General features: G+C 41.6%; 1 protein-coding gene across 1 annotated transcript in view; it reads left to right on the forward strand.

The window, feature by feature from the left end:
• LOC112252233 (potassium/sodium hyperpolarization-activated cyclic nucleotide-gated channel 2) overlaps nucleotides 1-5,925 on the forward strand; it is a 111,323-nt gene extending 105,398 nt beyond the window's left edge. Inside the window, exon 8 of the mRNA XM_024423295.2 lies at nucleotides 3,025-5,925. Coding sequence (XP_024279063.1) covers nucleotides 3,025-3,992 — 968 coding nt within the window. The 3' untranslated portion in view covers nucleotides 3,993-5,925. The remainder of the gene's footprint in view (nucleotides 1-3,024) is intronic.
• The last annotated feature ends 6,678 nt before the right edge of the window (nucleotides 5,926-12,603 follow it).

The raw sequence follows: 12,603 nt of genomic DNA on the forward strand, positions 1-12,603 counted from the left end.
AGTGCAGCGTCTGGTTGCTCCTCATCACACACCACATACCAGCAAATAGTCTTTACATCATCAACATATGAATCACTACAAAACTTATTGTATGACCTCTTATACACTATTTTAGGCCCAGCCTTTGGAACTTTGGCTTCCCTAGATATGGCTATTATATTGTGATCACTACATCCTATGGATTTGGATACTGCTTTAAAGCAAATATCTGCAGCATTAGTAAAGATGTGATCAATACATGTGGATGATTTAATTCCTGTGCTGTTTGGTTGTAGGTTGACCAGGGCAGTTACCCTTACACAAAGTCAAGGATTTTGTAGGCAAATAGTCAGGTGTGATTAAACAATTATACCAAACAGGTACTAATAATCATCAATCCAATATGTAGGTTGAAACACAATCATTAACTGAAACAGAAATAGCTGCGTAGCTGGAATAAAACTGGGTGAGGATCAGCCAAACTCAGCTAACAAGGTGAGGTTTCTGAAGACAGTTTACTGTCAAAAGTCATACACCATGGCAAGACTGAGCACAGCAACAAGACCCAAGGTAGTTATACTGCATCAGCAAGAAATTTCAAGGCAGACAGGGGTTTCCATATTTGCTATCCAAGCTCTTTTGAAGAAGCACAAAGAAGCGGGCAATGTTGAGGACCGTAGACGCAGTGGTCGGCCAAGGAAACTTACTGCAGCAGATGAAAGACACATCATGCTTACTTCCCATTGCTATCAGAAGATGTCCAGCAGTGCCATCAGCTCAGAATTGGCAGAAAACAGTGGGACACTGGTACACCCATCAACTGTACGGGGAAGTCTGGTCAGAAGTGGCCTTCATGGAAGACTTTCTACCAAAAAGCCATACCTCCGATGTGGAAACAAGGCCAAGCAACTCAACTATGCATGAAAACACAGGAACTGTGGTGGAGAAAAAGGGCAGCAGGTGCTCTGGACTGATGAGTCAAAAGCTGAAGTATTTGGCTGTAGCAGAAGGCAGTTTGTTTGCCAAAGGGCTGGAGAGCGGTACACGAATGAGTGTCTGCAGACAACAGTGAAGCATGGTGGAGGTTCCTTGCAAGTTTGGGACTGCATTTCTGCAAATGGAGTTGGAGATTTGGTTAGAATTAATGGTCTCCTCAATGCTGAGAAATACAGGGAGACACTTATCCATCATGCAATACCATCAGGGAACCATCTGATTGGCCCCAAATTTGTTCTGCAGCATGACATCGACCCCAAACATACAGCGAAAGTCATTAAGAACTATCCTCAGTGTAAAGAAGAACAAGGAGTCCTAGAAGGGATGGTATGGCCCCCACAGAGCCCCGATCTCAACTTCATTGAGTCTGTCTGGGATTACATGAAGAGAGAGAAGCACTCGAGGCTGCCTAAATACACAGAAGAACTTGTTGGTTCTCCAAGACGTTTGGGCTAACCTACTTGCCGAATTCCTTCAAAAACTGTGTGCAAATGTACCTAGAATAATTGATGCTGTTTTGAAGGCAAAGGGTGGTCACATGAAATATTGATTTGATGTACATTTTTCTTAATTTCACTCACTTTGCATTTTTTAAATTGATAAATATAAACTATGTCTATCTTTGAAAGCATTCTTACTTGACAGCATTTTTTCACACCTGCCTAAAACTTTTGCACAGTACTGTATATCGTTTGTGATGTCCCCACAATCCAATGAAAAATTCTGGAAAACCTTTAAAGATTAAATGGGTTCTAGGAAGGTTTTTGCAGCACCAGACAAATGTTTTATTCAAATATTCTATAATTATCAGGACGACTGGACACTTTTTGTGTTATGAGAACATTTGCCAGACCTAACAAACGCTCTGGTAACTTTCACTGAACCAATTTTGGCTTGCTGGAAGTAGACCGGATTCACTGAACTCTATCCTGACCCTAAAGACTCATCATGCAATTAGCCTTTTTGACTTGACACGTAGGCTACTGTACAGAGCATCCACCCACTGCTGTGAACTAGACTAAGTTGTATCATACTAGCTAGTTATGCAGCTTGAATAAGAGAGAGTTAATGTGCCTGTCAGACTGCACTGTGTTCCATCTCCTCCCAGTCCCTCAGACTACCTCATGTACCAGTTGGAGCCCAATTCTTCTTCTTTTATGTGGGTGTCGCGCTATTTGTTTTTAAGAGCCCAATAGAGACAGACAAGTTGAAAATCCCCTGCTGATGGGAAAAACAAAGCGTAAAGATGCAACTCAGAAACATGAGAGGGGAGCGGAAGTAATAATCAGAGGAGTTTTTATGTGTGTTCAATTAGAAATGGTTTGAAAGCTGGGGAGAGATGGATCTGGGATCTCACTGGCTGCCTGTGTAAGCTCCGTGAAGGAAGCAATTTCAGCTGCAAATTGGTTTCTCCCCCTACACCACTACCAACCCACACACCACACACACACACACACACACACACACACACACACACACACACACACACACACACACACACACACACACACACACACACACACACACACACACATAAACACACACTCATGCCATAGGCACGTGTTCCTCCTCCTCACGTCTTCTCTGGGTGACTCTGCAAAAATACTGGCCACCCATCCTCACCACAAGAGATCTGTGTGTGTGACATAATTTGTGTTTACAATTCAGCTTGGGGGCATACACACAACACAAACACACACAGTGTCTACAGTGAACTCACTGACACACATACTGATGCTCAAGCGTCTCTTCCCTTGTCAGTGCAAAATTACCGTCTGTGAATTCAATTAAAGACTAACCTCCAGATAGGCAGGCTGAAACAGTGTATAAATACATGTCTGTCTTGCTTCCAGCTGCCCCAGACTCTTTTCTGCTATGCCAGTGACTGCTCTAATACCAACCAATTAGGGGGGAGAACTGTAGGGCACTATCAGGAGTAGTCATTGAACCTTTTGGCTATTACTTTGTATAATGTATTGATTATACTGATTCTACAGAGGAACAGTGTCTGCTCAGTCTCATCTCCCGTCTTCTGTCTCACCTCCGCAGGGAAGAAGAACTCGATCCTAATGCACAAGGTTCAGCATGACCTCAATTCGGGCGTCTTCAATAACCGGGAGAACGAGATGATCCAGGAGATTGTGAAATATGACCGTGAGATGGTGCAGCAGGTGGACCTGCATAGGCCACGTGCTATGTCCATGTGCAACCCACCCACACATGGCGGCATCTTCACCCCCTCTGGCCCTCCCCAGAGCTCAGCCATCGCCACCCTCCAGCAGGCTGTGGCCATGAGCTTCTGTCCCCCCATGGTAGGCCCTCTGGCAGGGGGTGGGGGCCTGCAGTCCCCCCGGATGGTGCGGAGGTTCAAGGTGATGCAGAGTGTATCCAGCCCAGTGCCAGCCTCCCCTCCCCCCCAGACCCAGCAGACCATGCATCCCCAGCTATACGCCAGTGGTGCATTCGTCGCGGCCCTCTCCAGCCCCCCCATCCAGAGCCCCTTAGCGGCTGGGGGACGGACATTCCAGTACGGGCCCTCTTTTGGCTCCCAGATCTCCCTGGTTCAGCAAGTTGTGCCCAGCCCCACACACAGGCCCAAAACCCATAACAGCACCCGGTCTCTGCACATGGGCAGTCTGGGTCAGAATGCCAGGGCACTGTCTGCCTCTCAGCCCTCCCTGCCCCAGGGAGGAGGGGCTCAGCCCGTGGCTCCCTGCCCATCACAGTCCGCCCGTGTCTCCTCCACCTCCATCGGGCCCCCTCAGGCCCCCTCGGGCAATGCAGGGGTCAGGAGCGCTATGACTCATAGGATGGTGCTTCCCCACCAGATGTCTGCGGGGGCGTTCCCTCTAGCCTCCCTCCCGGGGACTGTTACATCGCTGGGGATGGGCATGGGAGTGGGCACGGGGGCAGGCTTGGCACCAGCCCTGCTGGACTCAGGATTACCCAAGAGTGATTTTGTAGCCAGCCTCCCTGAGACAGACCGTGCTAGATCGAGGCTCTCTTCCAATTTGTGACCTTTATTAGATTCCTGCAGAGCCCGTGCTTTTTGGTTGTGGGAACTCTAGTCGTTTCTTCCTTCTACCCTATAATTCTCCCTGTCAGGCGGGGCTAAATCTGACTTAAATAATGTATGCTGTGTGACTGGTGATGACAGGGAGAGAGAGACGAGAGCTGATGGAAAATGTATGACTAACAATATGAAGTCTGTATACAGAGTTATTGTCAAAGGTGTGATGTTTCTACTCCATCCACAGACAGATACTGACCATACGTAATGGTAGCACCTTGTTCCCACATCTCTTCTCCTTTATTTTCTGTGTTTACTGTAACCGTATTCAACATACATAACATCTGTCACCCAATATCTATATACTCCCAACAATACAAACTGGCCGGGACAAGAAGAAAATCTGGGACCTGCTTCAGATGACAACGATGACATCCACACTTTGCAGAAGTGTTCTGAGATTTCCTCTTTTGCCTGTGGACCGGCTTTAACACATGTTCTACTCATGCCACCGTAATATTGTTTCAGAAAACAAGAACATGCTAAAAAAACACACCACATCTTAAATGAATGAATTCAAAGGCTTTCAAGGGAATTGTTTTACATTCGTATTTTTAATCAAGACTTGTACAAACACAATATGGCCTGGGATTAGTAATATATCACTGAAGAAAATAAAACTATGATTGTAACATTTGAAGCCATGCCCTTCGTCCATAAGTGTGTGTATGGGTATAAGTATGACTGAGTTTCTTCATAGGGAATTCATATAACATATAACTCATCCCCGCTCTCTCAAATGATCTTTGCAGAAGATGGTGGAGGTATGTTTGATTTTTTTGCTATGGAATCAACCACATCATACATGACATTCCATTCTGACTTTGCCTTTTCAAAACACTACAGCTTGGGATTAAGTGATACAGTTTCAATGAGGTCATCCGTCCCCATAGGATGATGCATATGCATGTTGATATGGGTTATGAGTCACATGAATATCAACATACTGTAAATCAACATACTGTATTTCAATAAACCCTGATGGAATTTCATATCAGGTTATTTGCATAGTTATGTTTAGAATAGGCAGTTCATACTGTTGCTTTCTTTGAAATATATCCAAGATAATAGTCTGGCTGAAGTTCTGAATGCACTTTGCAGCGTAATTGACGATGCTAATATCCAGACAGAGCATGTCCAGACAGAGACTGATGCCTCGAGGTTAGACTGCATAAATAATCCCATTTAATGAATACATTAAACATTTAATTGATATTTTTCATCTCATCTGTATTGTCCATCCATTATAAGACTTTTTTTAGATTAATAGAAATTCTAAACAAATCTATTTTTTCCCCACTTTCAAACCAAAGTCATACAGTAATATAACATCTCATTAAGGTAGACTGGGTGTTCAATGTGCATAATGCTCCCAGCTAAATGCTCCCAGCTAAATGCTCCCATTCTATTCTAATCTGTAGCAAGGGCAGTGCAGACATTTTGGAGGGTGATGTGTTTCCTACCCCAAGTGTTCCCACTAAATGTGTTTATCAGCCTGAGCGGCCTCCGCTGATTAGTGTCCAAAAGCATTAGAGGAAGAGGCTTCCCAAGCCCCAATATCCAATGTATCTGCATCTCAATCACCTGCCCTTCCCCCGCCATTACTATGTAATGAGAGAGAAGATTGGACCCCCCCAGGCCCCATTTAGTTTTGACTGTTATTACTTTCCTTCAATTGTGTTTCGTCATGAGTTTTACTGTATCATTCACCTTGAGGGTGGTGAAAGACAGTAGTACAAGGTTGTGGGTTTGGAAAGAATCCGTTGCTGGAAATTATGCCCAGTGAAACTTCTTTGGAAACTTGCATGTGCTTTAAGGGGAAGTACAGTGCCTTCAGAAAGTACTCATACCCCTTGACTTATTCAACATTTTGTTGTGTTACAGCCTGAATTCAAAATGGATTAAATTGATTGATTTTCTCAGCCGTTTACACTCAATACCCCATAATGGCAAAGTTAATCATTTACGTAAGTATTCACACCCCTGTGTCACAGTCAATACTTTGTAGAAGACCTTTGGCGGCGATCAAAGCTGTGAGTCTTTCTAAGTAAGTCTCTATGAGCTTTCCACACCTGGATTGTGCAACATTTGCCCATTATTATTTTCAAAATTCTTTGAGCTCTGTCATATTGGTTGTTGATCATTGCTAGACAACCATTTTCAGGTCATGCCATAGATTTTCAAGTAGATTTAAGTCAAAACTGTAATTTGGCCTCTCAGGAACATTCCCTGTCTTTTTAGTAAGCCTGTCTTCTTACAGTGTAGATTTGGCCTTGTGTTTTAGGTTATTGTCCTGCTGAAAGGTGAATTCCTCTCCCAGTGTCTGGTGGAAAGCAGACTGAACCAGGTTTTCCTCTAGGATTTTGCCTGTGCTTAGCTCCATTCTGTTTCCTTTTTATCCTGAAAAACTCCCCAGTCCTTAACGATTACAAGCATACCCATAACATGGTGCAGCCACCGCTATGTTTGAAAATATGGAGAGTGGTACTCAGTAATGTGCTGCATTGGATTTGCCCCAAACATAACACTTGTATTCATGACAACAAGTTCATTACTTTGCCACATTTTTTGCAGTATTACTTGAGTGCCTTGTTGCTAACAGGATACATGTTTTGGAAAATGTGTATTCAATACAGGTTGAATTTGTATTTAGTATTGTGGAGTAACTACAATGTTGCTGGTCAATCCTCAGTTTTCTCCTATCACAGCCATTAAACTCTGTAACTGTTTTAAAATTACTATTGGCCTCGTGGTGAAATCCCTGAGCAGTTTCCTTATTTTCTGGCAACAGGGTTAGGAAGGATGCCTGTATCTTTGTAGTGACTGGGTGTATTGATACACCATCCAAAGTGTAATTAATAACTTCATCATGCACAAAGGGATATTCAGTGTTAGCTTTTTGTTTTTACCCATCTACCAATAGGTGCCCTTTTTTACGAGGCAAAACTAATTTCACTTTGACATGGGGTTTTGTGTGTAGGCCAGTGAGACATTTTTTCACTTAATTAATTTTAAATTCAGGCTGTAACACAACAAAATGTGAAAAAAGTCAAGGGGGTGTTAATACTTTCTGAAGGCACTGTAGATGGTTTTAATGGCTGAATTCTGGTCAGACTATTTGAAGAGCAATAAATGAGGAACCTTACAAAAAATATATATAAATACAATATCATAAAATGTTGTGGAATTTTGAACTGCCGATTAATGTTTGTTTTCGGAAGCCTTTCTTAAAAGTACATGGCAAATCCGTTCTGAAGCCCCTATATACATTTTTTTCAGGGTCTAATTTCTCAAATAACACTTATCCTCTCCAATAGCTAATATTGCTGTCATGTGTTTAGCCTTTTTCCAACATCTTTCTTGGGATGTTTGTTGAAACTTGTAATTTGAATAAATATATGAAGCAATAACAAGTGAAATAAGAAAAAGTTATTGATGTTTTGGTTTACATTTCCAGGGAGAGACTTTTAATGAACTTTAAGCCTTGAGGCGTAACTGTACATATGGGTCATATTTTATAACAATTAGTATATTTTTTGTTCTATTCAGAGGAACTGAAATTATTAAACTTGTGGCACTGTTATTCAACTCTATACACAGCAGCAACTCTATCAAGAATTTGACAGATGTGCATATTTGCTTATTTATGTTTGAAAGCATCAAGTTATTTTTCCGGTGCAATACAACAATTCTAACATTAAATATATGTAAATACTATCTTCAGGGCATTGTTGTCTCTCAGCTTTGCAAATTTTCCTGAACACTTCTCCTGAAGTATCCTCAAACCAATTACCAAGTTAGCCCTTGACTCCTGACTCTGGTGTAGACATTTTCTCACTGTCAGACTTCAGAGAAAGTTTAAAAAGGTCACCCCTATGCTAAGTTAAGTGTCTATGTTCTCCAAATAGTTTATTACCCCCTGTCCGAATTCAGTGTACTTTATAGGAACTGTGACGGTTTGAAAAATGTGGTAACTTATGGAGATGCTGATGTACAGTGTATTCAGAAACTATTCAGACCCCTTGACCTTTTCCACATTTTGTTAGGTTACAGCCTTATTCTAAAATGGATGAAATTATATATTTTTCTCCTCAATCTATACACAATACCGCATTATGACAAAAGCGAAACACAGGTTTTTAGAAATGTTTGCAAATGTACTAATAAAAAACAGAAATACCTTATTTACATAATTATTCAGGCCCTTTGCTATCATGTTTGAAATTGAGCTCAGGTACATCCTGTTTCCATTGATCAACTTTGAGATGTTTCTACAAATTGTATGGCGTCCACCTGTGGTAAATTAAATTGATTGGACATGATTTGGAAAGGCACACACCTGTTAAAATAAGGTTCCACAGTTGACAGAGTAAAAACCAAGCCATGAGGTCAAAGGAAATGTCCGTAGAGTTCCGAAACAGGATTGTGTCAAGGCACAGATTTGGGGAAGGGTACCAAATAATTTTGCTTTGAAGTTCCCCAAGAACACAGCGTTCTCCATCGTTCTTAAAGGGAAGAAGTTTGGAACCACCAAGACTCTTCCTAGAGCTGGCCGCCCAGCCAAATTGAGCAATCGGGGGAGAAGGGCCTTGATCAGGGGAGGTGACCATGGTCACTCTGACAGAGCTCTAGAGTTCCTCTGTGGAGATGGGAGAACCTTCTCTGCAGCACTCCATCAATCAGGCCTTTACGGTAGAGTGGCCAGACAGAAGCCACTCCTCAGTAAAAGGCACATGATAGCCCTCTTGGAGTATGCCAAAAGGCATCTAAAGGACTCTCAGAGCATGAGAAATTTTTTTATCTCGTCTGATGAAACCAAGATTGAAGTCTTTGTCCTGAATGCCAAGTGTCACATCTGTAGGAAACCTGGAACCATCCCTACGGTGAAGCATGGTGGTGGCAGCATCATGCTGTGCGGATGTTTTTCAGCGGCAGGAACTGGGAGACCAGTCAGGATTGAGGGAAAGATGAACGGAGCAAAGTACTGAGAGATCCTTGATGAAAACCTGCTCCAGAGCGCTCAGAACCTTAGACTGGTGCGAAGGTTCACCGTCCAACAGGACAACAACCCTAAGCACACAGCCGAGACAACACAGGAGTGGCTTCGGGGACAAGTCTCTGAATGTCCTTGAGTGGCCCAGCCAGAGCCCAGACTTGAACCCGATTGAACATCTCTGAAGAGACCTGGAAATAGCTGTGCAGCGACGCTCCCCATCCAATCTGAGCTTGAGAGGATCTGCAGAGAAGAATGGGAGAAACTCCCAAAATACTGGTGTGCCAAGCTTGTAGTGTCATACTCAAGACTCGAGGCTGTAATCGCTACCAAAGGTGCTTCAACAAAGTACTGAGTAAACGGTCTGTACACTTATGCAAATGTCTTTTATTATTATTTTTTTTATATAAAGTTGATAAAAAATTTAACTGTTTTTGCTTTGTCATTATGGAGCATTGTGTGGAGATTGATGAGGGGAAACATATTGAATCTGTTTTACAATAAGACTAACAAAATTTGCAAAAGTTAAGGGGTCTGACTACTTTTCCAATGCACTGTATTACTGGCAGTTTTTTCTATGATGCTGAGTAAGTAATTGTGGAGAATGAGCATGTAAAGCTGGGAGATAAATCAAGGAAGAACATGGATTAGAGAAGGATGACACAGAGATTTAATGCTCACAAATGAAATATTCATATAGTTGCTCCGGGGAAAGAGGTAATTTTGAAGAGTGGGCCAATCATGGTGAAGAGAGAGTGTTTGGAGAAAGTGTTGCGTGAGTTGACATTTTCAGGCTTTGTAATCTACCTCACACACTCAATTCTAGAGGAGATATTAACTCACAATTAGACAGACATCCTGACTGGGGCCAGAACTACTACAAACACAGTAGGGCTTAATTTCAAATTTGAGATACAAACTTGAATTTTAAAATAAATCCCATTGACATTTCTGCGTGGTGGGGGCCCAGACCTGGGTAGAAATATAAGCTTATTTAAGTGTTTTTTATTTTCTGTGTGTTTTAGTATTTTAAAATAATTTGGCTGAATCAACTATTTCTATTTGAAGTATTTGAAGGTATTATTAAAAAAAATCATATAAATACGATTTGAAATGATTTTCAAATAATTGTTTCCAAATACATTTCAAATACCCATAGGACCAAGTAGATCTGGGTTCAAATGCATGTATTGGAATACTTATATTTGAAATTACACTTGTCTGTGTATTTGAGAAATTTAAAATACATGCCAATATTTTCCAAGTGTATTTCCAAATACATTTCCAAATATTCAACTACTTTTAGTGGCTTGCGAAAGTAGTCACCCCCTTGGCATTTTTCCTATTTTGTTGCCTTACAACCTGGAATTAAAATCGATTTTTGGGGGGTTTATATCATTTGATTTACACAACATGTCTACCACTTTGAAGATGCAACATTCTTTTTGTGTTAAACGAACAAGAAATAAGAAGAAAAAAAGAAGAAAACTTGAGCATGCATAACTATTCACCTGCCCAAAGTCAATACTTTGTAGAGCCACCTTTTGCAGCAATTACAGCCAAAGTCTCTTGGGGTATGACTCTATAAGCTTGGCACATCAAGCCACTGGGATTTTTGCCCATTCTTCAAAGCAAAACTGCTCCAGCTCCTTCAAGTTGGATGGGTTCTGCTTGTGTACAGCAATCTTTAAGTCATACCACAGATTCTCAATTTGATTGAGGTCTGGGCTTTGACTAGGCCATTCCAAGACATTTAAATGTTTCCCCTTAAACCACTCGAGTGTTACTTTAGCAGTATGCTTAGGGTCATTGTCCTGCTGGAAGGTGAATCTCCGTCCCAGTCTCAAATCTCTGGAAGACTAAAACAGGTTTCCCTCAAGAATATCCCTGTATTTAGCGCCATCCGTCATCCCTTAAAATTCTGACAAGTTTCCCAGTTCCTGCCGATGAAAAACATCCCCACAGCATGATGCTGCCACCACCATGCCTCCCTGTGGGGATGGTTTTCTCGGGGTGATGGGAGGTGTTGGGTTTGCGCCAGACAAAGCATTTTCCTTGATGGCCAAAAAGCTACATTTTATCTGACCAGAGTACCTTCTTCCATATGTTTGGGGATTCTCCCACATGCCTTTTGGTGAACACCAAATGTGTTTGCTTATTCTTTTCTTTATGCAATGGATTTTTCTCTGTCCACTCTTACGTAAAGCCTAGCTCTGTGGACTGTACAGCTTATAGTGGTCCGATGGAAATATACTCCAATCTCCGATGTGAAGCTTTGCAGCTCCTTCAGAGTTATCTTTGGTCTCTTTGTTGCCTCTCTGATTAATGCGCTCCTTGCCTGGTCTGTGGGTTTTGGTGGGCGGCCCTCTCTTGGCAGGTTTGTTGTGGTGCCATATTCTTTCAATTTTAATAATGGATTTAAAGGTGCTCCGTGGAATGTTCATAGTTTCTGATATTTTTTATAACCCAACCCTGATCTGTACTTCTCCACAACTTTGTCCCTGACCTGTTTGGAGAGGTCCTTGGTTTTCATGGTGCTGCTTGCTTGGTGGTGCCCCTTGCTTAGTGGTGTTGACTCTGGAGCTTTCAGAACAGGTGTATATATACTGAGATCATGTGACAGATCATGTGACACTTAGATTGCACACAGGTCTGTCACATTCTGACCTTAGTTCCTTTGTTTTGTCTTTGTTTTAGTATGGTCAGGGCGTGAATTGGGGTGGGCAGTCTATGTTCCTTTTCTATGATTTGGGATTTCTGTGTTTGGCCTGGTATGGTTCTCAATCAGAGGCAGCTGTCAATCGTTGTCCCTGATTGAGACCATACTTAGGTAGCCAGGTTTCACCTTTGAGTTGTGGGTGATTATTTTTCAGTTTCAGTGTTTGCACCATTCGGGACTGTTTCGGTTTTCATTTGGATTTTCTTGTTCTTTTGTATTTTGTATTCATTTTTCCATTATATTGCATTATGGATACATAACACGCTGCATTTTGGTCCTCCAATCCTTCCTACTACTACTCCTCAGAGGAGGAAGAAGAAACCCGTAACAAGGTGGACTTTATTTAACTAATTATGTCACTTCTGAAGGTAATTGGTTGCACCAGATCTTATTTAGGGGCTTCATAGCTAAGGGGGTGAATACATATGCACTCACCACTTTTCTGTTTTTTTGTTTTGTTGTTTTTTAAACATGTTATTTTTTCATTTCACTTCAACAATTTGGAATATTTTGTGTATGTCCATTACCTGAAAAATAAAAATAAAAATCCAGTTAAATTACAGGTTGTAATGCAACAAAATAGGAAAAACACCAAGGGGGATGAATACTTTTGCAAGGCATTGTATACTTTCTTTGAAATTACATCTAAATATTTACTTTGAAATGTATGTGAAAGTAATGGAAATATCTGCCTGTGGAATAATCACTCCACCAAATCAAATACATTATCAGTTATTAATTTCAGTTGAACTTTGTGTTCAAGTGATGCCATATTACACAAATATTTGAGACATTTATTTGGACAAAATCCGGTTTTCTTGGTTTATTACCGATATTCTAAACTCT

Source organism: Oncorhynchus tshawytscha, linkage group LG06 (assembly GCF_018296145.1).
Source record: "Oncorhynchus tshawytscha isolate Ot180627B linkage group LG06, Otsh_v2.0, whole genome shotgun sequence".
NCBI lineage: Eukaryota > Metazoa > Chordata > Actinopteri > Salmoniformes > Salmonidae > Oncorhynchus > Oncorhynchus tshawytscha.